Genomic DNA, 23,492 nt, shown 5'->3' with positions numbered 1-23,492 from the left:
TACATCTGGCTTCAGGAAAATGCAATCCGTTGTCATATTTCGATTGCAGACTACTTTGCTATTTTTCACATGAAAAAAAAAACTGTACAAACTCATGTATAGGAATTCATTCTCAAAATAAATGTGTGCAAGCCTATCTTTATTTTTCATTCCCCTGGGAAATATGGCTTTATGTCATCTCTTGCAAGTATAACGGGCTCAAAATCATTTGATCTTGGCGCTCGAAATAATAAAAAATAATACAAATTAAAAAAATCTTGACATGTCAGCAGTTACAGGCAGTTTTTTTTTTTTTTTGCAAAGCTAGAATTGATTGTTCACCTTCAGACCACAGACACTTCGTTCAAGGACCCAAAAAAAAAAAAAAAAACACACACACACACACACACACACACACACACACACACACACACACACACACACACACGATTCAGGTTCAGCTTTGGTCACTCATTCTCAAATGACACGAGCGACTAGCAAACAGCGATTAGCATTAGGCATCAACAAAACTGCAGCTATAAACAACTGTTTTAGTGGAGAATGTTTCCTTACTGCCTTGTATCATGCCAAGCACACTCAGAGGGACGATTAAACAGAGTATGAAGGAACGCTATACAGATAATGACTTCCTGTCTTCCTTAAACTGGATAGACCTAAGACTAGCGAAATGTTCTGTATGTTGCAAGTCGTCAAATTAAAAGAATCTCTGGTCTGCTTTGCTAATTCATTAAAAATGTTACCCAGTAAAGAATGGCAGTTTCAGATGGACCTTTGTTCCCTCTGAGTAATATCAAGGCCTCTTTGTCATCATTGAATTTATTAATATATATTTATATATATATGTACTTTTTTTCTTTTCTTTTAATGCTCCATTTGGAAGTGACAGACATGCTTGGACAAATATGGTACAGTCATGTTCATTTTTTTCTTTCTTCTGTAGTGAACTAAAAGGCTTAATCTCTGTATTTTTAGTTTCTTATTTAACAATTACACTTACAAAGTTGTTAATAGTACATCAAAAAAAGCAAAAAGTCCCAAAGGAAAGGGAAATAAAAAGAATCCTTTTATGTCCTCTCCAAATTTTGCTCTGCAGTAAGTTTGTTCCTTCATTAGCGTTTAACTTTCAGCAAAGTTTGGTAGTCAGATGGTCCGACTGTTTCAAGATCTCCGTATTGTACATGTCCAACGCATGATTGACACGGATCATCTCACTGTTGTTGAGCTTGAGTCGGTGCTTGAGCATACAGGAGAAAAGGTCTAGCTGGGGTTTCCCGGGCGCCGCTGGAGGGGCCAGGCGGTTAATCCTGTCCCTGATATCCAGGAGCAGGAGCATGATGGACGAGGACGAGTAAAACTGTGTCCCTTGCGTGTAGGACTGGTTGACCTGCTGGACAGCACTCCGGAGAAGGTCGGAGTTGAAGCGTAAGCTGTAGCCAAACACCTGGATGTCAGAGATCTTGATATAGATCTGGCGCTTGTTGGGATCGGAAAGGTCCACAGGGCCATGGCCGGTGTCATTACGCAGGACGGTGGGCACCTTGGCACGACTGCGCAGGTAGATGTGCACTGTCTCAAAGAAGGTTTTCCAGCGGTTGCCCAGCATCAGGGTCCAGTTGAAACATTGCGAGTTTTGGAGCCGTACCTTCTCCCAGCGGGGGTATCCATGCTCACCGAACGGCATGCTCCATCCTTCCGAGTGGCTTCCACTGAACGGGTTGACATAAACAAAGAACATGGGGTCCATGCTGCTGTTACGCATCTGACAAATCTTCATGGACAAGCCCACCATCATGTGCAGGTAGTCCATGCGGTTCTTGTTGCTCTTCAACGTCAGTGACATACGCTTGCGCCATCGCGGATCGAAGAAGGTCTCCAGACGCACCTCGTTGCTGATGAAGGTGGTGTGGATGTACAAGCGCGAGTCCATCTTCTGCAACAGGTACTTCAGCTCCAGGTCCTGAAAGTCCAGATCTGTCTCAAAGCTGATGAACTGCTCGCTGCGCTCCGAGTCCACGTTTTGCGGCTCGCAGCGGCCACGGTACAGCTTGTAGCCCTTGTTGCACGAGCCGCACTGAGATATGTTAGCCAGGCTGCACATGGCGCAGCTGTTGTTGCCACCGATCACACACGGGATTGGACGCTGGCACAATGTGATGCCCGTGTGGCATACACATGTACGCTGGCTCTCCAGAAAGGTGCCCCAGAAGCCATTCTCATTGCAGTAGAGGAAGGACTGCACCCGGTTCAGCCACTGCAGAACAGATCTGTAAGCACAAAAAATGAACAAAGACAAGTGGATAAAATGGACCATTAACAATGCGCCAAGGCTTGCTGTTGCGGAGGATTAAGTAACCGTCACGGGCTGCTACGTTTTGCAACAGTCCAATCAGTAAAATGGATAATATACTCTGCCAAAAGAGAGACTTCATTTCTCCATGAATATCACATTCCTTTTTTTTCCCCCTCAGGCATCCTTCCTTGTCATTCAGATGAGGAAAGCAAGATTTCACATCTCTAGACTATGATGACCATGGTTAGTGAAAAGTGATGACCTCACCATTCTGCAAATCAGCAGGACCTCCAGCCATCTCCAATAAAACGATCGCCCGAGGAGATGGCACGGAAGGTGACGGTAGAAAGATTCTTTATTCAGAAATTCTACTTTTCTCCTCAGCCCACTGTAGAATAATTAGATCCGAATGTCATTTGCGCTTAAGGGATTATGTACTGCTAATTGGGCTAGAATTTCTCTGACTCTGACTTCACTCAAATCCTCAAGCCTCACAGGACAAAGATCTGAAAAAATGTGAATTCTTCAACTGCTGCATATTTAATATGGGTCTAATGTAATATTAATACACCCGGTTCTATAGGTTAAGGCTTGTGGGGTCATGAAAAGCTTTGTAGATTCGACAAAACCATGGAATTTATTTCAAAGCGAAGATTTTTTCCCTTCTCAGTCAAACATTGCTTTAGTTCAGGGTTTTATATTTCAGAAATTAGAAAAGTATCAAGTATCGTAGTGTGGGGCTACACACAGTTTCTGCGACCTCATAAAGGCCAGACAGACAAACAACCCTCTCCAGCTGAACGGTGATCATCATCATGACTTTTACAACTTTGCAAACTTTTAGGCGAATGTAGAAAAGCAGACCTTTCTGAGATGATTCCGCTGTAAGGCCACGGGTCTAGGTGAATCGCACAAAAGAGATAAACAAAACACTCAGTGGAGAATGCGAGGAAATGAAATATGGTGAGTCCATCATGTGCATGACCTGGTTGAGCTTTTTTCACGATATTCGAGTTCCCATATTAAATAGAGTGTACTTCTTTTTGTCTGTTTTCTCCGCTCGTGCTGTATTTTGTAGATATGAATTTAGTCTCTGTTACAGAGAAATGAACACGGTGTATATAAAAGTGCTTGTCAGCCTCATATTGCCTGAACGTTGTTGTTTTCATTCACCAGGCTAAGCATCTTACAAATATTCATAACGGTTCCATTCAATCTATATAACTCGCCCTGAAATCTGAGTATTATAAAATGTAATTTTACTTCCAACCTGCTTCAGATTGCGTCGCTGATTAAATCGCTTAAGCTACCAGGTTCATTTAAGTGCTCATGCCGTTTAATATTGTCGCTCTATATTTATTTGCAATAAGTCGGATTTATGCGGTTGGAAGCACTAGGCTACAATATGTTGCATTCTGCTTTTTCTCCAATATGTGATTTTGGAGCAGCTTGCCGCTTTTATTTCCACTATTATTATTTATTTTTTCGCTGGAGTAAGCCACGGGGAATGGGACTGAAATGACTGGAAACGATTGCTGTTTGTTTTCTTGAGTCACAGTACATTGGCGTAATGGTAATCAGACAGCTTTTTGGTGTTGGGGATGAGAGCGAGGGAGAAAGACGGAGAGAGAAAGAGAGAGAGAGCAGAAGAACCGGGAGGATTAAAAAAGAAAGAAAGAATAACAATGATTTTGGTTTTTCCTGCTCTTTGGAAAGCAAAAGATCTCACTACTGTTGGTCTATAACTCTGTCTCGGTCTCCACTGCACATGAACGATATTATATAAAGAATTAAACACTTTGTGTCATACTGTTTTAGGAAAATAATCAACGACAGGGTGGTGTGATGAAGCAGAGTTACCAGCACATAGCTGATTATTTTCCTATCGTAGCACATCTGGAAGTGTTTTATTCCCCTTTTACTACAGGAATTCACAAATATGTATATGTTTATTCATTAAACAATGATGCATTCTTTTTATCCGTTTATAGTTACATTAAAAAAAAAAAAAAGCAGCTCATCATGTTACAGAGAAACCTGAAGCTTAAACTCCTCTGTCCTGAACATTTCTCTGACTGTTACAAATTGCTGACACTGGAGACTCCTTCCACATGTTGGGATATGTTCGCCATATGAAAGATTAAACACATTTTTGCTAAATAACAGCATGTTTTAGTCTGTTTAATTCATTAGAATTAAAGATTATGACACCTTCAATTGTTAATGAATCACACCTGATACTGACTTAGCACCATCAAGATTAAAGATCGTAGCTTTTCCTACATCACTGAGACGAGCCGTGTGGATGTAATGCACAGCGAGACTGGACAAAAGCTACACTCGTTCCTCTCCCTCTGCCCTTTCTCTCTTTCCTCAGTATGGCATTCCACCCACTGTTTATTACATTACAACTAATGACAAATGGCCACAATTCCAGTGAGCCTTCAGCCAGGGCAATAACCGCAGTCTGGACCTCTCATAAGCAGAGATGGGCTCTGCACTTTCCTTCCTCTCTGCTGTTTTGATTAAATTCCAAAATGGCAGCTGTTTTTTTTAAAGAGATTTTATTCCTTTTAAAGTGAGATTACTTGCTTTGCTTTGAGTTTAAAGAGAATTTCCATCTGTCTGTACTCCTGTGTTCACACAAGCAATAGTGTAGCAATGTCTGCTGTTGTCTCTCGTGGCAGTGCACTCTCCAGCTTTTTCTCTTATTTTTTTATATATATAATTTAAATAGTAATTAAAACCCGCAGGAAAATGAGATTGCTGTTTTAAATGTCTGGTGTTCCAAGCCAGTGTTAATTCAGTATTTCATCAGCAATATTGCCAACTGAAAGTTTGTAAATATTAACAAAAAATGAGATATAAAAAATCTGCACCCAAAGGTTGTTAGTTTCATCAATTTTTTTGATGGAAATACAATTGAAATGTTGTGCAATACATTTTAAAGACTAAAGGTGTAACACAAGGACACTATCTCTAGATGTATCTGTTCAGTACTCCAATTATTTGTGTCCATTAATACAACGTGTCTGAAAAAATCAGAAACAAAGACAATAACAGGATACAGCAGCTGAGAAAATGCGTAGGGCGTAAGGGTGAAGATGTAGAGCATATGTTGTAAATAATAAATACAAAATTAAATATACATAGTTTTACTCTCATTGGTTCCTGACCTTTTTCAGACACCTATGCATTCAGATTTAAAACTGAAGTAGGCGTGGCCCAATCCTGCTTGGGTGATTATTATTTTTTTGTTCGTACCTGCCTGTTATAATTTCTAACAAATGTACTTGGCTCTATTTCCCAAAATACATACAAACTAGTAGCTTAATGTAAACCACTATGGCCCTGAGAAAGCGATTACTAAGACAGCCACATGTTTACTCTCACAGTTGCAGTCCTGATGCATTTTTTTAAAATAAATGAATAGTGTGCCTCCTATTCGTATCTGTATTCATATTTGCTTAGAACACATTATCTGTTCATTGCAGATAATGTATTGGTGTTCAATTATATCCCGGAGAAGCTACATCCCATATGATATTAAAACTTTTTTTTATTAATATCAAATAATATGCAATATTTCAGGAATGAGGTCCTACAATTGTAACACATAGGATGTATGAGGATATCTATAAACATTTATTGTAAAGGAAAAAGACTTAAAAAAAAAAAAAACATGCTACTTATCCTGAAAACTAGACAAGGAGCTCAGCTTCTTTCCTGCCTGAATACAAAAATAAATTTGTGCTGAAATGGTAAACTTTCTGCATCAGCTGTATGACTCCAGCAGGGCAGGACTGCTCACACTCGCTTTTCCTGACGACAGGAAATTGTGCAGCTCGCAAAATAGGGTTCTAATCGAATAAAAGCCGGTTTATTGCTGAGCTGGATTTCCCTCTAAAACTTTGCATTTCCTCCAGCACGTCTGTGCACACTCAGGACCTCATTCCCATAAACAGACAAGAGCAAAAGCACAAGATAAGGAAGTGTGGGCACTGAAAACAAAATGCGGCCTCGTGTATAATATATATAGGCTGAGATGAAATGTTATCATTCAGCACTTTGACGTGACTATAAATAATTTTGCATCCTTGGTCTTATTACAGCACGTCATCAGAATAAGAACAGTTGTGCATCTTTCTTTCATAGCAGTGTTTAGTTTTTAGGCTTCTTGCAGAATTTATCTGTCTCCGAATCCAAGGGGATTGTGGATGCTGTTTGCTTCCAATAATGAGCCACTTGTTTCTGTTCAGTGTCAGCAAGAAACTGCCAGGCAAAGAGCAGGAAGACTGGGACAAGCGGGACTCTCTGAGCGACAGATAACCTAAACCAACTTCAGCTCTGAGCACAGAGCCAGAATCGGGGATTTAATGCATATACACTCCAAGTCCACGACCAATAATCTCCAACATGTATCCAATCCAATTCTTATTCACTTAAATACTCATGATTTTTTTTTTTAAGGGGGGGGGGTGTGTTTTGTAGATATTCTTCTGTTTATTTTATGCTTATCAAGTCCAGGTTAAATCTTTTTGCTAATGTTATGTTCATTAAATAACAGCAATCTCACTCACAGGAACAACCATTTAGCAAAATCCAAACCACAACCCATCGGATGGCTCCGCCTCGTTTGTTACAGGAGTGTAAAATGTGTGATGGACTTCTAGTGCATTATTCGAGTGATAGATGTAGTGTACCATCTGAATTTCCCAAAGTAAAAATTAACAGCATGGAAAAGATGTCATTTTTCCATGGAGCCATTTATTTATTTCCATCTCAGAAATGTAGCACATAGCACAGATAATATCACATCTCATTTATCTTTAGTAGTGTGGAAATGTTTTCATTGGCCAAACCAAACTAAAAACTCCAGCCAGATTTACAAGAGTTTTGTTAACTCTAATTTTCTTTATACTCATGCATATGTTGCAGTCATTTAGATAAAGTTCAGAGAGAGCTTAAAACATCAAAATAATGACGGCAAAATGATGAGCCAATCAATCCAGGTTCACATTAGTGAGTCTTTCTACTTCAATTTACACAAAAGTGAACATGAGAATATCAGCGTTTTTCTGAACTAAAAGGACTTTCATGCACACCGCATTTCTTGTGTAAATGCTCCTGCGAACAATTTATGAATAATCTGAGGTCCACTCTTGATAAAGTTAGTAAATGATCTCACTTTCACTGAACGCTGACTGAAACTACTACTTGAAATATATTATTTAAGCAGTTTTATGCAGTTTGAGATACAAGTAGTGAATAAACCAGAAACCTCTTTGACTCATAGACTTTAGAAATACAATAAACTCAAAATAGATGTGGAGAGAGACAGATTTCTGATAAACTCAGAACTTCAAAGCTGAATTGTTCATTGTTGATACTGGAAGGCTGTTTCCATGATTAAGGCACCTAAAAACTTGCGTCAGGGCCCAAAATTGAGACTCAAATATCTTAAATATTATAGTTTAAAAATATCATCTTAGATAGAAGACTTCTTGATCAGTTATAAAAACTATACTTTACTCAGCAGACATTAAAGATTCAAGCATCAGGGAATATTTGCTCAAAATCAACTTAATTAAATGCATCAATAAAATGTAGTTAAATCCCAAAAGCTGGATAACCAGTTCTCAGGAATTTTTATATATATATATATATATATATATATATATATATATATATATATATATATATATATATATATATATATATATATATATATATATATATATTTTTTTTTTTTTCAAAAAGAGCAAACACAACTGAAGGATGAGATCTAAAACAACAAAACTTTGTTGCTGTGACCCGAGGAATATATATACACACAGACAAACGAGGCTAAACGAACAACAGGTGAGCTCTAATCAGTAGGTTGAGGAGCGATGGTACTCAGGAGAAGGTGTGGTTATTGGCTGAGGATTCTGGGAGTTGGAGTTCCTGAAGGAAGTGCCAGTTCTGACAAAACCTTATATAGAATTACACCACAATACTGTTGGATTCTGGATTCTGATTGGTCAGAAGGTGTTGATTAATTTAAACAAAAAATACATAAACAGCAGCTCTGACTGTAGTGCAGCTGCACATCACAGGTTTATATTAATGCGCTTGTTTTAATATGATATCATATTCAACAGCATGTTAGCAAAGAAATATGTGTAATCACTGATATGGATAAATTTACCATTTATGGAAGGAGTCTCCAGTGGCAGTGCTTTGTACCTGTCCTGGGTAAAGCTGTAACTTTAAGTTTAAAGTTTAAAGATGAGCTTTGCGGTTTCTTGGTAACATGACAAGCTGCATTCTTTTGTCTTATTAACTTCAAGAGAGAGAAAACAGACAGGCTGGAGAGTGAACAACTGTTTATAGCTGCTATAACGTAAGTGAGAAAAGAAACTAACTTTGCATTATTAAATCTAACTCTAAACAGATAAAAAGTATTGTCTTGTTCATCAATCATTAGCAAGACCTTGACATAACCTTCATGTAACTTTCCTCCTGTAATTAATTGACATAATCTCCTTTTTTGGGGTGTTGTTTAGCCAGTAACATATGACTAGGTACAATCAGTGATTGAAGAAATATTCCATGTCTAAAGGCTTTAAAAAGTGGAATATTAAGAACAGTCATTGACGGTGATCCATAACAACTGTTTGTGCTGATGTCTTCCCAATTAGCAAGCAACCTGCATGTGATGTTGTCGAGATGTAATCTGCGCTACCTGGGTGTGCTATCTGGATGTGTTTGCTAAATCCTGACCACTGCTATAGACTTTGATTTGTGAAATAGCATGAAAATCAGACTTCTATCCAAATGTTTTTGTTTGCATTCAAGCTTATTTAAATCAAATGCTAATTCACGCTCTAGTTCGGCAGTAAATTAGCAACCCACTTTGAACTGTAAAAATAGCTCTTGCTCATACATAGGAATGGAACGGACAAACCTCATTCCACTTCGAATAAACAATTAGGGCAGAAATGCAAAGTGACCATTTAATTTTCTTGCTACACAGCACTGATAAGGCTGAAGGTCTTAGTTTACCTTGCAGTACAGCGACACTTTCCTCCATTCCTAATTCATCACTCTCTCTGTCTCTCTCGCTCTCTCTCTCTCTCTGTCCTTCCCCTCTGTGCTGTCAAACGTCCTTGATGTTCGCCCCGCAGAGTCCTGACTACACTCTGCTCGCCTTTGATAACGCTACAGCACAAAACCTTGTCAAAGCCGCCATTGAAGCGTGGATGTGCTACCTCCACATTAGTGACAACTGACGTCCTTGCCGTCCACAACAAACACCCCCGCTCCACCACCACCACCCTAACCTCACATGAACTCTCTAGAATTTTTTCCCAATGCATTTCCAACCTTTTATGTGACTATCAGTTGTGCGCTTCATTTTCTCCGAGTTGGTTTTCATCTTTTTTTTTTTCCTGAGCATGCATGTTCAGATCTAATCTGCTTGTCAAGTCTGCCAGCATGTTATGAAAAACGAAAAGTCTGCCATGTCTTAGATCAGATTTCATAAGTCCTATCTTCAAGTGGACAGTTTCTTCTCCAGCTGTGTTTACAAGTACCTTTTCAGGGTTCTGGATTGATATGCAAAGCAGTTTCAGAGCACCAACAAATCATGGCCTTGCTTGTCTGAACCATCGCTGGTGGTGTGAAAGGTGGGGAGCCCAAACTCAAGTAGAATATGTTGATTTATTTAAAGCTTAGGCTTGATGCAGTACGGTATAATTTCAAGGAGAAGTCCGCTCTACATCTCCCACCCCCTCATGCCTGTTATGACCCTGTGAACCAACCAATTTGTTCACAAAATCAACTAAACGAGGGCAATGTGCTTGAATTTCATTTGATTATATACAGCACAAAGGTAAAAACACTATCCCTGACTCTAACCCTTTATAACTTTATACACAACTTTGTTGTATGAATTGTGATATACAGTATTTGCCCATTATTGCCTTTAACCTTGTGTATCAGTTACAGACTAGCCTCAGTCTCATGCATCAGAGCTGACACAGTATCTGATATCTTTTCTGATTTCTGATGTCTGTACACTTTTCTGGCCACAAGCTTCAGAATCTTCACGGTTCCAATTTAAAGCTTGGCTTTGGAGAAAATCAATATCATTTGAAGAAGCTGAGAATCTGTCACTGCATCTCCAAACCCCTCGGAGGCCAAATGTAACCTTGTGAACCAACCAACAGAAATGTGTACAAATTCAACAAAACAAGGGCGATATGCTTGGATTTCATTTGATTATATACAGGGCTATGAACACTAACTTTGCTCCTAATGCCATCTTTAAACTTTTTTTACACAACTTTGTTGTGGTGTGAATTGTAGCAAAAGATCATTATTGTCTTGAAGCTTGTGTATCAGTTGCAGACTAATCACAGCCTCAAGGCTCGCAGTTGATGCAGTATCTGATATCTTTTTGCACTTTTCTGGCCACAGGCTTCAGAATCTTCACTGTTACAAGTTAAAGCTTGGTTTTGGAGAAAATCAATATCGTTTCAAGGAGCTGAGAATTCCTCACTGGACCTCCAAATATACCCTTTTAAAGCAACCAAGTGAAATTTGTACAAATTCTAAACAAAGGTGATGTGCTTGGGTTTCATTTGATTATATACAGAGGTAAACTTTCTAACTGCTCCTAACTTTAACATTTAAACTTTAACATTTGTCACTTTTTACACAACTTTGTCATGCAAATTGTAATGGATTTGCAAGTAAGAAACCATGTTGTGTGACCATTAAGACCTTGAATTTGTGTATTAAGACCTTGAATTGTACCTGGCTAGTCAGACAAGTTACCTTTGTTAGCTAACTAGCTAGCTAGCTAGCTAGCTTAACATACTTTAGCAGGTATATATAACAGCCAGTGAGCTTGAGTGAGCTTAAATGTTCTTAGCTATCTGCTGAACTTTACCATATGTTAGAAAGTTAGATATCATAAGCTATCAAATTGCATTTTACAGTGTTTTCTAAACATTAGCTAGATAGCTATCTTGCTACTTATGTAAGTTCTGTGTGTGTAGTGTGTATGCTCAGAGTCCATGCTGTTTTGCTGAGACGAGATCTGTTAATGACCAGTGAGAACATTTAGGATATTAAGGTGAAAATGTCCCTCGGTACTCTTGCCTGATCACAATGTCCCATTTGCACCATTAAATCAGATATTACATCTTCAGTGATCGTTTACTATGGTCTATGGCTTTATTACACACACACCCACCCACCCACACACACACACACACACACACACACACACACACACACACTCTGTACAAAAGTACCTTTTCTTTTTAACTTGCCCATCAGCAGTTTGTATAACTCCTACGACAAATATAAGCTTTTATACTGTAATATCGAGGTTTTATTAGACGTTCAGGTGGACGGGGTATAACAGCGAGTACACACTGCGGAATGCAATGCCAAAAATGTCCAAAATGGCTGTACTAAGTATTTGATATTCATCTTACTCAAAACACATGCAGTTTAATACTTAAAGAAGTTGGCACTAGTTGAAATTTTAACACTTGTATTTTAAGTTTAATGACTAAAATGGCTTTTTTTTCTCACATATTAATAATCTTAACTACAGTTCAGACAGGATACATTTTCTGGATGTGTGTCTGTTTAGTAGCGTCTGTAGAGGCTATGATCGATTTATACCTGATTTCTGCAATTTCTGTATAAATTTCACAGATTGTCAGTATACACAGTATACAATTCGTTCTTTCATGGCGTTATACAGTGTACACTAAAGGCGGAAATGCCCGACTTCCGCGGGAATCTGTCTCGGGCACCACACATCACAGAGGCTGGTGTAGTTTCATAGCTAATGAAGAGCTCTTTTTAATGGTTTTAAGATTGCACACATTGGTTGTTGCAATCCACAGGTATCTGGCTATTGGTCACTTCATAAGTGCAGACGATTCCCGTTTTGGGAATGACATAATGATGCAGGCCGTCCATGAAAGAACACAACCATGTGACCAGTGCGCTCTCTCTCTATCTTTTAACTCTATGGAGTTTCCTCATGATCCTGACACCAAAAGTTCCAAGAGTACTTCGCACGCCTTATATCTTTAAAACAATCAATTGCTTTGACCAAGGAATGTAACCGAATACATACACGTTAATCATTATTTGGAATGAACTGATAATATCTTCTAAACAGATACAAATACACAGTTGTATTTGTACAAAACAAATAGAAGTAGAAGATTTTTACTTTCATTTGGGTGTGAGCTAGCGATCAGATATTTACATCATCCTTAGTAACTGCCTGGTCAGGAACTTGGTGGTTTCAATTTAGCTACTAGTTCGTTTATATTTTGGGAAATAGTTCTAGCAAATAAATTTGTTAGAATATACCATGGGCAGGTTCCTACACATTTTGTACAACCGCACTGCGAAAAAATTATATCTTAGCAAGTGAAAATATCTCAAATTGATTGATTAATTTTCTTACGAGATTACTTCTGAGATTATTATAATTTAAAAATATGATTATTCAGCCTGGTCTTCAAAGCTTTTACTCATTTCAAGCTTTAGATTTTCTTTTGGCAGATCATATTTATAGAAATAAAGGCTTTAAAAAAGTTATCTGCCAAAAGAACAAGACTATTACTAGCTTGAAATTATTAAAGAGTACAAAATAGGTCTGATAATCTTATATTTGGTTTAGTGTATTCTTATAATAGGAAATGCTAGATAAATTGGAGTGTATTCAAGATATTTTGAGATACTTGCTAAGATGTCATTTTTTGCAGTACAGGTTGAGTTTTTGTATTCGAGTTTAGTTCATGATTCTGCAAGGATAATTCTGACTCTTTAGCAAAAGTGTGTGTATAGTGTGTGTGTGTGTGTGTGTGTGTGTGTGTGTGTGTGTGTGCTCACCTCTCTCTAGGCATCTGATGGTTGGGGTTGTGGTGACAGCGGATGCTGAGGCTGAACAGTTTACGTGCCGTGCGCTGAATCTTCAGCCTCAGGACCTCAAGGGAGCTCTGGAGCAGCCGGTAACGAGCCTGGAGGTCCCAGTCGCTCCCCCACAGCAAGTGCACACTGCTCACTGGCAGGAAGTGTGTGGAGGGCAGACGCTTCAGGAACGACTTGAACTCATCTGAGAGACACAGAGGGGAGAGAGACAGAGAGAGAGAGAGAGAGAGAGAGAGAGAGAGAGAGAGAAGGAGTATGTGTTCATTATAGCTGTCACACCTACATCAGTTTAACACTGAATAATGAGATTTAACACTCAGAGCTCCAAATAATACATGAGGTGCTTTTTTGATACTACTAACACCAAATAACACTCTCAAATCTCACAATAAAATGATTTTAGCATGTTTAAAAATTACTTTTATTGACACACAGCAAATTATTCAATGAGTGTCACAAATATTTATTGGCCCTATACCAAGTACCTTCAGTGTACAATGTGTTATTGATTGATTGATTGATTGATTGATTGATTGTAAATTTCAGAGGCCAAAATTTTGTATAAAAATGTTATGAAGGTTAAGGTAAAGGTTAGGGGCGGGTTTTGCTTAACTTTTGCCCACACCTTATTTTGTATAAAATTTGACAAAATTATTCTTTCCTAAATGCTAAAATAAAAGCAATCCTTGATTCTGGACTCTGACTTTTGGTCAGACTTTGTGGTATTTATGAAATGTTTTGAAACTCTGCCTGGACTCCTAGGTTTAAGAGGTAATTCTGAAACTTTAATTTAATTTTAAATTTACTTTGGATTCATCTCAAGTCTGCATTCAACTTATTTCTAAAGCCTGTAAAGCCAATCATATTCATAGCAGATTGGAATGAAGCAGAGTTAGCCCTGGCTTTTGTCACAATCTTTTCATAATTTTCCATGTCCTCATCCCTCATGCTGTGAGTCAGTCGAACCCAAAACCAGTTTTAAAATGTTCTGTGATGTTTGTACAAACAGAACGAGACAGAAACAGGAACTGCTACGGTGTTATCTCCGGCAGCTAGCCCTCGGCATGGTGCAGGAGAGCAAGACACTTTCCCCTGTCCATAAATATTTTCTGCAGCATGCCTTTATCGACAGTGTTGTTATAATGGTGTCAATATGAGCTCAGAGAGATCTGCTAATGCACACGCTTGCTGCTTTAAATGTGCTTCGTGTGCGGCGAGTATGACCCTGCGTACACTGGTGTAGATTATAAGGCCTGACATCTAATTCAGAGTGTCGCTGGGTGCCTTGTGGAAATAGCGTCATAAATTGGAAAGGACATAAAACACACTGTGACTCGTGTAGGTTGGGCTCTTTGTGCACTTTGCACGCTGTCATGGCCTGCGGCTTTTAGCTTCAGTTTGCTCTTTGCACTCGAGGTTGCACATGAATTCAGTACTGACATTAACCTCTGGTTCTGTTCACAACGTATCAATGAATATTCCATCAACCTGTGATGCCGATACGATTAATGTACCAGATTATTTGGCGAAACTACTACATCACTACTGACTTGTATAATCTGGCCGTCAGTGTATTTACCCTATATGTAAGGAATAAAACACTATGTGTCATGCTGTTATAGGAAAATAATCATCAAAGCAGAGTTTCGGTTACCACTGTTAAACACTTCTTACCTCTGACTGTTACAAAGCGCTGATACTGGAGACTCTTTCCAAAAATGTCTCCTTATCAACAATTACATACTTTTTAAAAATCTGTTTATATGGAGTCCCTGTGTAAGTTGTTACTAAAGAAACGATAACGCACTAGAGTGACCACATTAATATAAACCTTTGACACATTGCCATCAGATTTAGTCTTCCTCTGTCACTAAGGGGCGGAGCTAGAAAGTGCCTGGCCACTTAATTGCTGCTTGCTATATTATAAATTTTATTTTGAAAAAAAAAAAAAATCAATGTTCTTGGAGCCAAACATTAGAGAAACCAATGTGGCCAATAATTTTTTGGGTCATAAAGTCTCGGAAAAGCAAGTAAGAGTTAAAGTGTTCACCCATTTCTTGCATTATATTTGATATTATTCAGGAAAGTATTGCTCTGACAATGCTTAGATTTGCTCAAAGTTCCAGGAAGAAGCAAAGTTTTGAGAGTACATATCCATCCAATCAACCGATTAACTGTTTTAAACAATTACTATGTCTCGAATGGAGCAATGATGTGTCTCGGAGGACCACTTTGTGCCTTTTGCTGACTTTCGTTTTATTTTTCCTCCCCCGTCCACTCTTTCCCTTCTGTGTTTATCACACACCCAGGACTGGTTCGTTTATTGCCAGGCCCATCTCCAGAAATATTGCGTCGACCTTGAGGCCTTCAAACTCAATTTGAGTGTCCTCTGTTCACTATAAGTATATCTGAGTGTCAGGTTTTATTTGGGCCTTTTATTACTTGTTAATAATACATAAGCTGCGAGGCCGGTGAGGTAGATATTAAGCGATGTCCTCGGAGAGGAACCGAACCTATTTTGGTTATTTTTCCTCTTGTCGCATGGGGAGTATGGGGAAAGCTGGTTTTGCATGCCAGTTTTGTGGGTTGCATAAACAAAAATGCATTAGTGTTTGTCTGTGCTGGAATATCGTCTCTGCTACTTATGAGAGGAGGGACACTGAGTGCCTCCAAATACCCAGACAATATGGCGAAACTTAATACCTCCAAATCTGCTCGGGGTGATGCTGTGGTTCGTCCAATGCAGACTTTCATCTATTCAGTGGCATCCGGTTTACTTCCTGTTTACTAAGACTGCACTGATCATTTAATGTTTATTAATATGTGTTTTGCGATGATATCATCTTTAGCTGCCTTATATCAAATATGTATTGGTTGGTGACTTGTCATGGACATCCAACTTAAAGACTCATTCAAACTACAAAGCAAATATGGTTTAGCTGTAGCATTCACATTTTTGACTCGTGACAGCCATACAGAAGCCAACTGAAACCTTTCACGTTCTCTCGTCCTTTCCCCTTCAGTGAACTGGCATTTCTGCCTGGCGAATTATTTTACATAAGTTTGGTCTGACCACGGCTATACGATTTTATTCTGAGCTTTCTGAGCTAATGCAGCAGTCAGACCAAACTTCACTCTTAATATTTGCCTAGCAGAAATGCCAATTCACTGAAGGGGAAAGGACGTGGGACGTAAAAGACACATTTGTTTCTAGTAGTCATTACTTTCTCTTTACACCAACTTTATCTAGGCAAAATTTGGCCTGTGAATTATCAGTTAGTTTATGTGCTAAAACAAACAAACAAACAAAAACAAAAAAAAAATGTCTGTCTGGATCTGTGTGGGAGAAAATTACATTAGATAACAGTATGCTTTTTAGAAAAAAAAAAAGAAAGAAGAAACTTTTGGGTCGCTCAGTAATAAAAGTGAGGATCAGGTGTGATTTGCAGCTGCACTACTGTCAGAGCTGCTGAAATAGAAAATGAATCAACACCTTCCGATCAATAAAAATCCAGAATTCAACAGCGCTGTGGTATTAGATCACATAACTGGATTGTGAATTTATTTATAGAACACTGCAATTGTGATATTTTGGAATATTGCAGTCTGTACCACATAATATTTGCAAATGCTGTCACTGGGTTTATTTTAATTTCCTGCTAACATGCTTGCTGTAAAAAAAAAAGCATGGAGACAAAGTGAGAAGTCTTGTAGAAGTATCTATCATTTCTTAATTACTGTAAGTGTTTAACGTTTCTCTGGAAATGTGCAAAAAGATGATGTATAGCATGCTGTGTATAAAATGCAAGAGACATCGTCTGCTTGTAAAAAGGCCCCGCAGCGAGTGTGTTTCTTTTGCTCTGCTCTAAAATGTGTATCCTCTCTGAGCTTTTTGATCACGCTGAGCTCTGTGGATCTGAGCAGAAAGGCTAAAATTGACTGTCGTGAGGAGCCTCTCTTCTCTGACAGAAGGCATCACAGCCTGTGAATAATTCATGGCCGCTTTATTGGAGATCGGCTGAACGGCGTTAACATGCGGTGCTGCTCCAAAGTCAGGAAAAAATGTGGAAAAAATTGGCCATGGATTACTGATTAAAATATAGCTGATTAGAGTAATTTAGAACCTCTCAATATACAAATCAAAGAATTAAAGCCTAGAGAATCAAATCAGTTGACTCGCTTTGAAAGAGTCATTTGAAATAAAGAACAATTTGCACATCATTACCAAAAAAGGGAGGATTGGATGACCTTCCAAAGTTACCTGAGTTCTCAAAGTCCTTGTATGAAGCAGCCCAGGACTCAGCCATTCCCCGGAGTGTGTTCTCCATGATCTGCAGGTCAGTGGTGGGACAGTTGCATTGTGGGAATTCGTCAGCACACTGGCAGATGCACTGGTTGCTGCGACACACGTACTCTCCCTCACCATTGCACATGATGTAACTTAGAGCAGACTGCACAAACTTCTCCTGCAGGTACTCTGGGAGAATCACCTGGAGACCTGCAGAGAACATACGGAGAATCAACACAATGGCAGTTATTGAGTTGCCATTAAAAAGAACCTTGTGGAAGTATATCAAGAACAAAGAGGGTGGCTGACAGGATTATAGAAATGTGTTCTCTATAAAAAAAAAAAAAAACACTCCCATGCTCTGTCAAAACTGTCCAAAATAAGTATCATTAAACGATGGGTTCATTACACTCCCCATTAAATAGACCAGCCTTTAATCAGTGACACTTAATACTGCCTGCCTTGTAGTAGAGTCAAAATGCATGGGGGTGTTTTATATGGATTGTGCATCATTCAGAATAATTTAAATGTATATTCTTTAAAAAATACATTATTGGAAAAATGATTTATCCCCGAATACAACCTGATCAAACTACTAGACTAGAGACCAGGGGTGAGAAGTGAAAGAAAAAAAAAACTGCATGAATAATAAAACAGTAAACATTCAGTGGTCAGATATTTCTCTACAGCTTCTAAATGATGCCCAAACAAGCAGCAAAGGCCAAAAACCCAGGCTATGAAAGAACAACAGTATTCAGTATCTTCAAAATATCTATCAGCATGGACAAGAAATAGCAAAAAATCAGTACATTTAAGTGAATGAATACATAAAGCATTAGAAAAGATTTTTTTTGTTAGCATACATGTCAATACTTGGTTAAATTCAATGTTCATTAAAGGTCTGACTCTAGTCTCAATTTTTAACGCTTTGAGTCTTGCTTTGTCCCAGTCTTGATAATTCTAACTTTTGGTTAGTCTCAGTCTTTAACACTCTGACTCTTGGTGAGTCTCAGCTTTTAAGGCTCTGATTCTCGTTGAGTCTCAGACTTTAAGGCTCTGGCTCTTGCTTAGTCTGTCTATTTAAGGCTCTGACACTCAGTGACTCTCAGACTTTAAGGCTCTGACTCTTGGTTAGTCTCAGACTTTAAGGCTCTGGCTCTTGGTGAGTCTCAGACTTTAAGGCTCTGGCTCTTGGTGAGTCTCAGACTTTAAGGCTCTGGCTGTTGGTGAGTCTCAGACTTTAAGGCTCTGGCTCTTGGTGAGTCTCAGACTTTAAGGCTCTGGCTCTTGGTTAGTCTGCCTATTTAAGGCCATGACTCTTGGTTAATCTCAGTCTTTAAGGCTGTGACTCTTGGTTAATCTCATTCTTTAAGGCTCTGACTCTTGGTTAGTCTATGTATTTAAGGCACTTGATCAGTCTTTGCAGAGAGAACGAGTCCTCCAAAAGAGCATGATGAGGCTGTGAGCTGTTGGCCAAGACTTCCCCTGCTTCCCTCCTTCATTCCACCCAAGTACCAGTGTGTGACGATTGGAATCCTGCATCCAATGATTTTCTCTGCATGATGTACAATTTGGTGTAATTTCTGTTGGCAAGATGATGATGCAAAGGCGAACCAGAATGAGATGGAGGCTGCGATGACTGATTCTATTATAGCTGTGTATATTAGACCATTAGCAAAGGCACTGCACACACTCAGGTCAAATATCCATCTAGAAAACATGATGAGTAAGAAAAGCAGGGATTAGTTTCTGTAATGACGTCAACACACTGTGTTATAGTGTGTGTGTGTGTGTGTGTGTGTGTTTACACACTGATGAAGTTTGGCCGCAGGTTGGTTTGACTTTGAAACGTCCCTCATGGGTGGGAGGGGTTCTCCATAATGGGATAAAAAGGAGCCGTGATTGATGCGTTCTGTCTTGATCTGTTTCGGCTTATTTACCAGGCCACACATAATATCCTTTCATGCGTGTGTGCTGTGAGAGAGTCATTGAAAGGGAGAGAATGAAAGAAAGAACAAAGAGCGAGTATTTGTTTCTGAGACACAGATAGAGAAAGTTCTTGAGAGGGAGAGAGATCGAGAGAAGAGAGTCGGTTAAAAAAGGGAAGAGAGGACGTCCAAAGTACTCGAGGCATACAGGAGAGAGTGCATTAGAGACAAGAGTGGCACAGAGATAGCGAGAGTGTTTCTAGTGCTCTGTAAAAGCTTGTTAATTTTTTTTCTGAGAGCCACAAAGCTAAAATGCTATAAAAATCCTTCATGATAAAATGAACTTTTGAGGCTTTATTATCACTCCATAGCATTCATAGCATTTCCATAGATCATATGTGTATATATAAATGCTAGATGAAAGGCATGTACTGTACATTTCTACCAATAAACTGCAAAAATAAAAAATAATATTAATAAGGAAAAAGAGGAAAAAGAGCTTGGGCACATTCACTGGTGTAAGTGTACAAGTAATAATTAACAATTTGAAGCTGTCAGACATTAAAAAAAGGCTAATAGTGTATGCTAAGTTATTAAATAAATAAATAAATAAATAAATAAATAAGCAAAAGTTGCATCTCTCATACTGAATGTAATATTCTCTAAATATTCTCTTATAACTCCGCTTTCAACCTGTTTCACATCTTTGCTTTCGAATCATCTCCCTTGTCATATTCGACCTTGTCTTGTCACCTACTTTTCATTTTTTTAAACTTGAAATTATATAGAGGTACATGCTCCCTTTTTTTTTTTTTAATCTTAACACCCATAAGGTATGCAAACTTTTCCACTTAACTCTGTGTATACACAATAAACGAATAAAGATTTAGCAATAATGCCGATGGTTGGACCATGGGCACGTTATTGTTTATCCCGGAATTAGTGGAAAGTTTCGCAGTATTGTTAACTCAGCAGGTTTCAAGGTAAACTGGCGTTTTCTCATAAAGCAGCCCTGTAATTTACATATTCGTTGATTTTACGGACAGAAGAGCGAGGAGGCTAATGTTATGTTCGGTGATTGGGTTTGTTCCTTTATTTATTTCTTCTTCGCACACACACACACACACACACACACACACACACACACACACACGCTTTTCTGCTGTACTTCAGTGATGATGTGAAAAAAAGCCGGAGGTGCCATGAGTATGTTAGAGCTGATTCATATCTGACCACAAAGAGCTGGATGGCACCAGTGCGTGTGTGTGTGTGTGTGTGTGTGTGTCTCTCTCTCTCTTTCTCTCTCTCTCTCTCTCTCTCTCTCTCTCTCTCCATCTCTGAGCCAGTATTCATTTAGCATGATGTCTTCCTGGGCCTGAGACTTTAATGTGATTTGTGGATGAATCCAGATGGTGAGATTACGGATGAGTGCAGCTCGGCGGTAGCAGCAGCGGTGCCAACGGCCCCGAGTTCACAATAACAGCTCTCACTCCTTCGTTCTCTCCCTCGTTCTCTCCTTCGTTCTCTCTGTTACACTGCCACGGCACTGCCACTAGGTCGACTAATCACACCCGGAGCGGGGCTTCACCTCACCCACTCTCTCGTACTCTTCTTCTCTGTGGCTGTCTCGTAGTCACTCTCTCAAATGGTTTCATTATTTCTTGGCTGTAATGAGAACATCAGATTAACATATCCCTCTTTCTCACTACATCATGAACGCTGTAAGTCTTGGACACAGAACATACCCATTTTCAATCTCTTCAAGCCAACATGTGTGTAGTATCTTAGTAAGGAAAACTTTTTTGGTTTTGAGCATTGTGGTCTTTAAGTCTGAAATGTGATGTCATGAGAGATTCAGATCAGGTTAAAAAAAAAAAAGGAATGAGTGTAAATGCATTAATATGTAAATTACCTTTAAATTTCAATTTAGCTTAACCTTGCAATTTTACTTTCATAAGTTTAGACGTTGGTAAAGTTTTATCATCAGTTCCTTACTCATGATGAAGAAGCATACATAAAAGATGAACTGCAAAGAGATATGGCAAAGTAAATCCCTCGCACCCATATGTGGTTCCTCCCCAAACTGTTACCACAAAGTCTGAAGCACACACTTGTATAGAATGTCTTCGTGTGCTGTAGCATTACAATTTCCCTTCACTGGAACTAAGAGGCCCGAAGCTGTTCCAGCATGACAATGCCCCTGTGCACAAAGCGAGCTCCATGAAGACATGGTTTGAAGAGTGAAGGCTCTTATAACAGCAAAGGGGAAATAAATCTGGAATGGGACGTTCAAAAAGCACACGAGTGTGATGGTCAGGTGTGCACAAACTTTTAGCCATAGAGTGTATTTTATCTTCTGGTTTAAATAGGATAAAGCCTAATGACTACCTTGTTAAATAAATAATAAATAGGTTAAATAGATTAAATTAAATAGATTAGATAAATAAATAAATAAATAAATAAATAAATGGATATTTAATTTTAAAAGGAAAAAAAACAAATAAAAGAAATACTGATCCTCAAACCATTCCTGAAACGATCAGAACTTTTTTTAATATACAGTATATAAGTATATACAGAAAACTTAACATGATATATTATTCATAAAGATATTATAAAAATGATCATGTTAATTATTAGTCACACATTGATGACATCTAATTAGCTTATAGTGTTCTGTATAATAAACTCTTTGTATAAATTAAAAGGTTTTGCTTTCAGGTGAGCCTTCAGTGTTCGATGTAAAACCCTACACCCTAAAACCCTACACCCGAGAGCTTCCCTATCAGAAACATGTCTAACTAAGACAATTTTAGAGAACCCTAAATCTATTCTTTTTGCTTCTGTTGTTGTGTTTCTTTTCTAGATGTTTAGACATTAAAAGTTCTATGTTAGAAATTAAAGTTCTATGTACAGTAGAATGCTAAGTGAGTGGTTCCCTATCAGGAAGGTGTTTAGGCATTACATAAGAACCATTACCTATCTAAAGAACTTTCTTAAAGACCCTTGAAGATTTTCTTTTTATCTCACCGTGAAAAAACAGTTGATGGTGCTTTATCTTTTTCTGATTTAATTTTTTTTCTTATTTTCTCCTTGTCTTGCTATCTTTCATTCACATCCTCTTTCATTTTGAACTTTTACCTACATCTCTCGCTTTATCTTTACCTTCTCCTCCATTCTTTAACCTTTATTTTCTCTCTTTCTTCCTCCTCTCTCTCTCTCTCTCTCTCTCTCTCTCTCTCTTTGGCCATCACCCAGATTACATGTGACATTATCTCACACTCTCTCATTGCTTTCACACTTTTTGGAAGCGCGGAAAGCTAAACAGCTGCCAAGATCTCATAAACACAGCATACTGATGCTGAATCTCGGAAGCTGACTTCACTCGAGTCTCGTAATGGCTCGTTCTCTGGGGAGGGAGAACGTGACGAGCAACGAGCAGAGGAAAGACAGAAAGACGGAAAGATGGAGACGTCTGTATGGGTAATACGGCGCTCTTCTTTGCTGCATGAGTGCTGTAATAACAGCAAGACGAATCACACTCGCAGATGTCCACACTGAGGGATTTCTTCAGGCGTAAGGCATAATGTAGTTCCTCTGTGGTTCCTCGGAGAACGATGCCAACAACTCAGTACCCTTAATGGACTAAGATAAACTAAAATTAACAGCAGCATCTCAGACAGGGAGAATGTACTTGCTGCTGTTTGGGAATGTTGGACTCTGTCCTGTGCCAGTGAAACCAGTTCAGTGCGCTGCCCCCAGTGGTCTGGTCTATAAATTACAGGCCCGTCTCATCTAATTGCACATCATACATCATTCAGTGGCAGTGAAATTCACTTGCTCTTGGCGTTGGAACTATCAGAGCACACAGTTCAGCTTTTACAGTTTATAAAACTTTTCCAATTTTGTATGACAGGAAGACACAGTTTTACTGAATTAAATGGTTAAGACGTTGGACTCCTGATCAGAAGGTTGTGAGTTCAAATCCCAGTAACGCCAAGCTGCCACTTTTGGGCCCTTAACCCTCAGCTGC

At 38.8% G+C, this 23,492-nt stretch overlaps 1 protein-coding gene across 1 annotated transcript in view; it reads right to left on the bottom strand.

Moving 5' to 3' along the window:
* Nucleotides 1-372: 372 nt before the first annotated feature.
* The window catches only part of brinp1 (bone morphogenetic protein/retinoic acid inducible neural-specific 1), a 118,178-nt gene continuing 95,058 nt past the window's right edge, over nucleotides 373-23,492 (bottom strand). Inside the window, exons 6-8 of the mRNA XM_026921482.3 lie at nucleotides 17,505-17,741; nucleotides 13,205-13,427; nucleotides 373-2,264 (exon numbers count right to left, since the gene is read on the bottom strand). Coding sequence (XP_026777283.1) covers nucleotides 1,124-2,264; nucleotides 13,205-13,427; nucleotides 17,505-17,741 — 1,601 coding nt within the window. The 3' untranslated portion in view covers nucleotides 373-1,123. The remainder of the gene's footprint in view (nucleotides 2,265-13,204; nucleotides 13,428-17,504; nucleotides 17,742-23,492) is intronic.

Source organism: Pangasianodon hypophthalmus, chromosome 27 (assembly GCF_027358585.1).
Source record: "Pangasianodon hypophthalmus isolate fPanHyp1 chromosome 27, fPanHyp1.pri, whole genome shotgun sequence".
Lineage (NCBI taxonomy): Eukaryota > Metazoa > Chordata > Actinopteri > Siluriformes > Pangasiidae > Pangasianodon > Pangasianodon hypophthalmus.
Note: the sequence above shows the minus strand (reverse complement) of the source record. Positions and strands in the feature narration are given on the sequence as shown.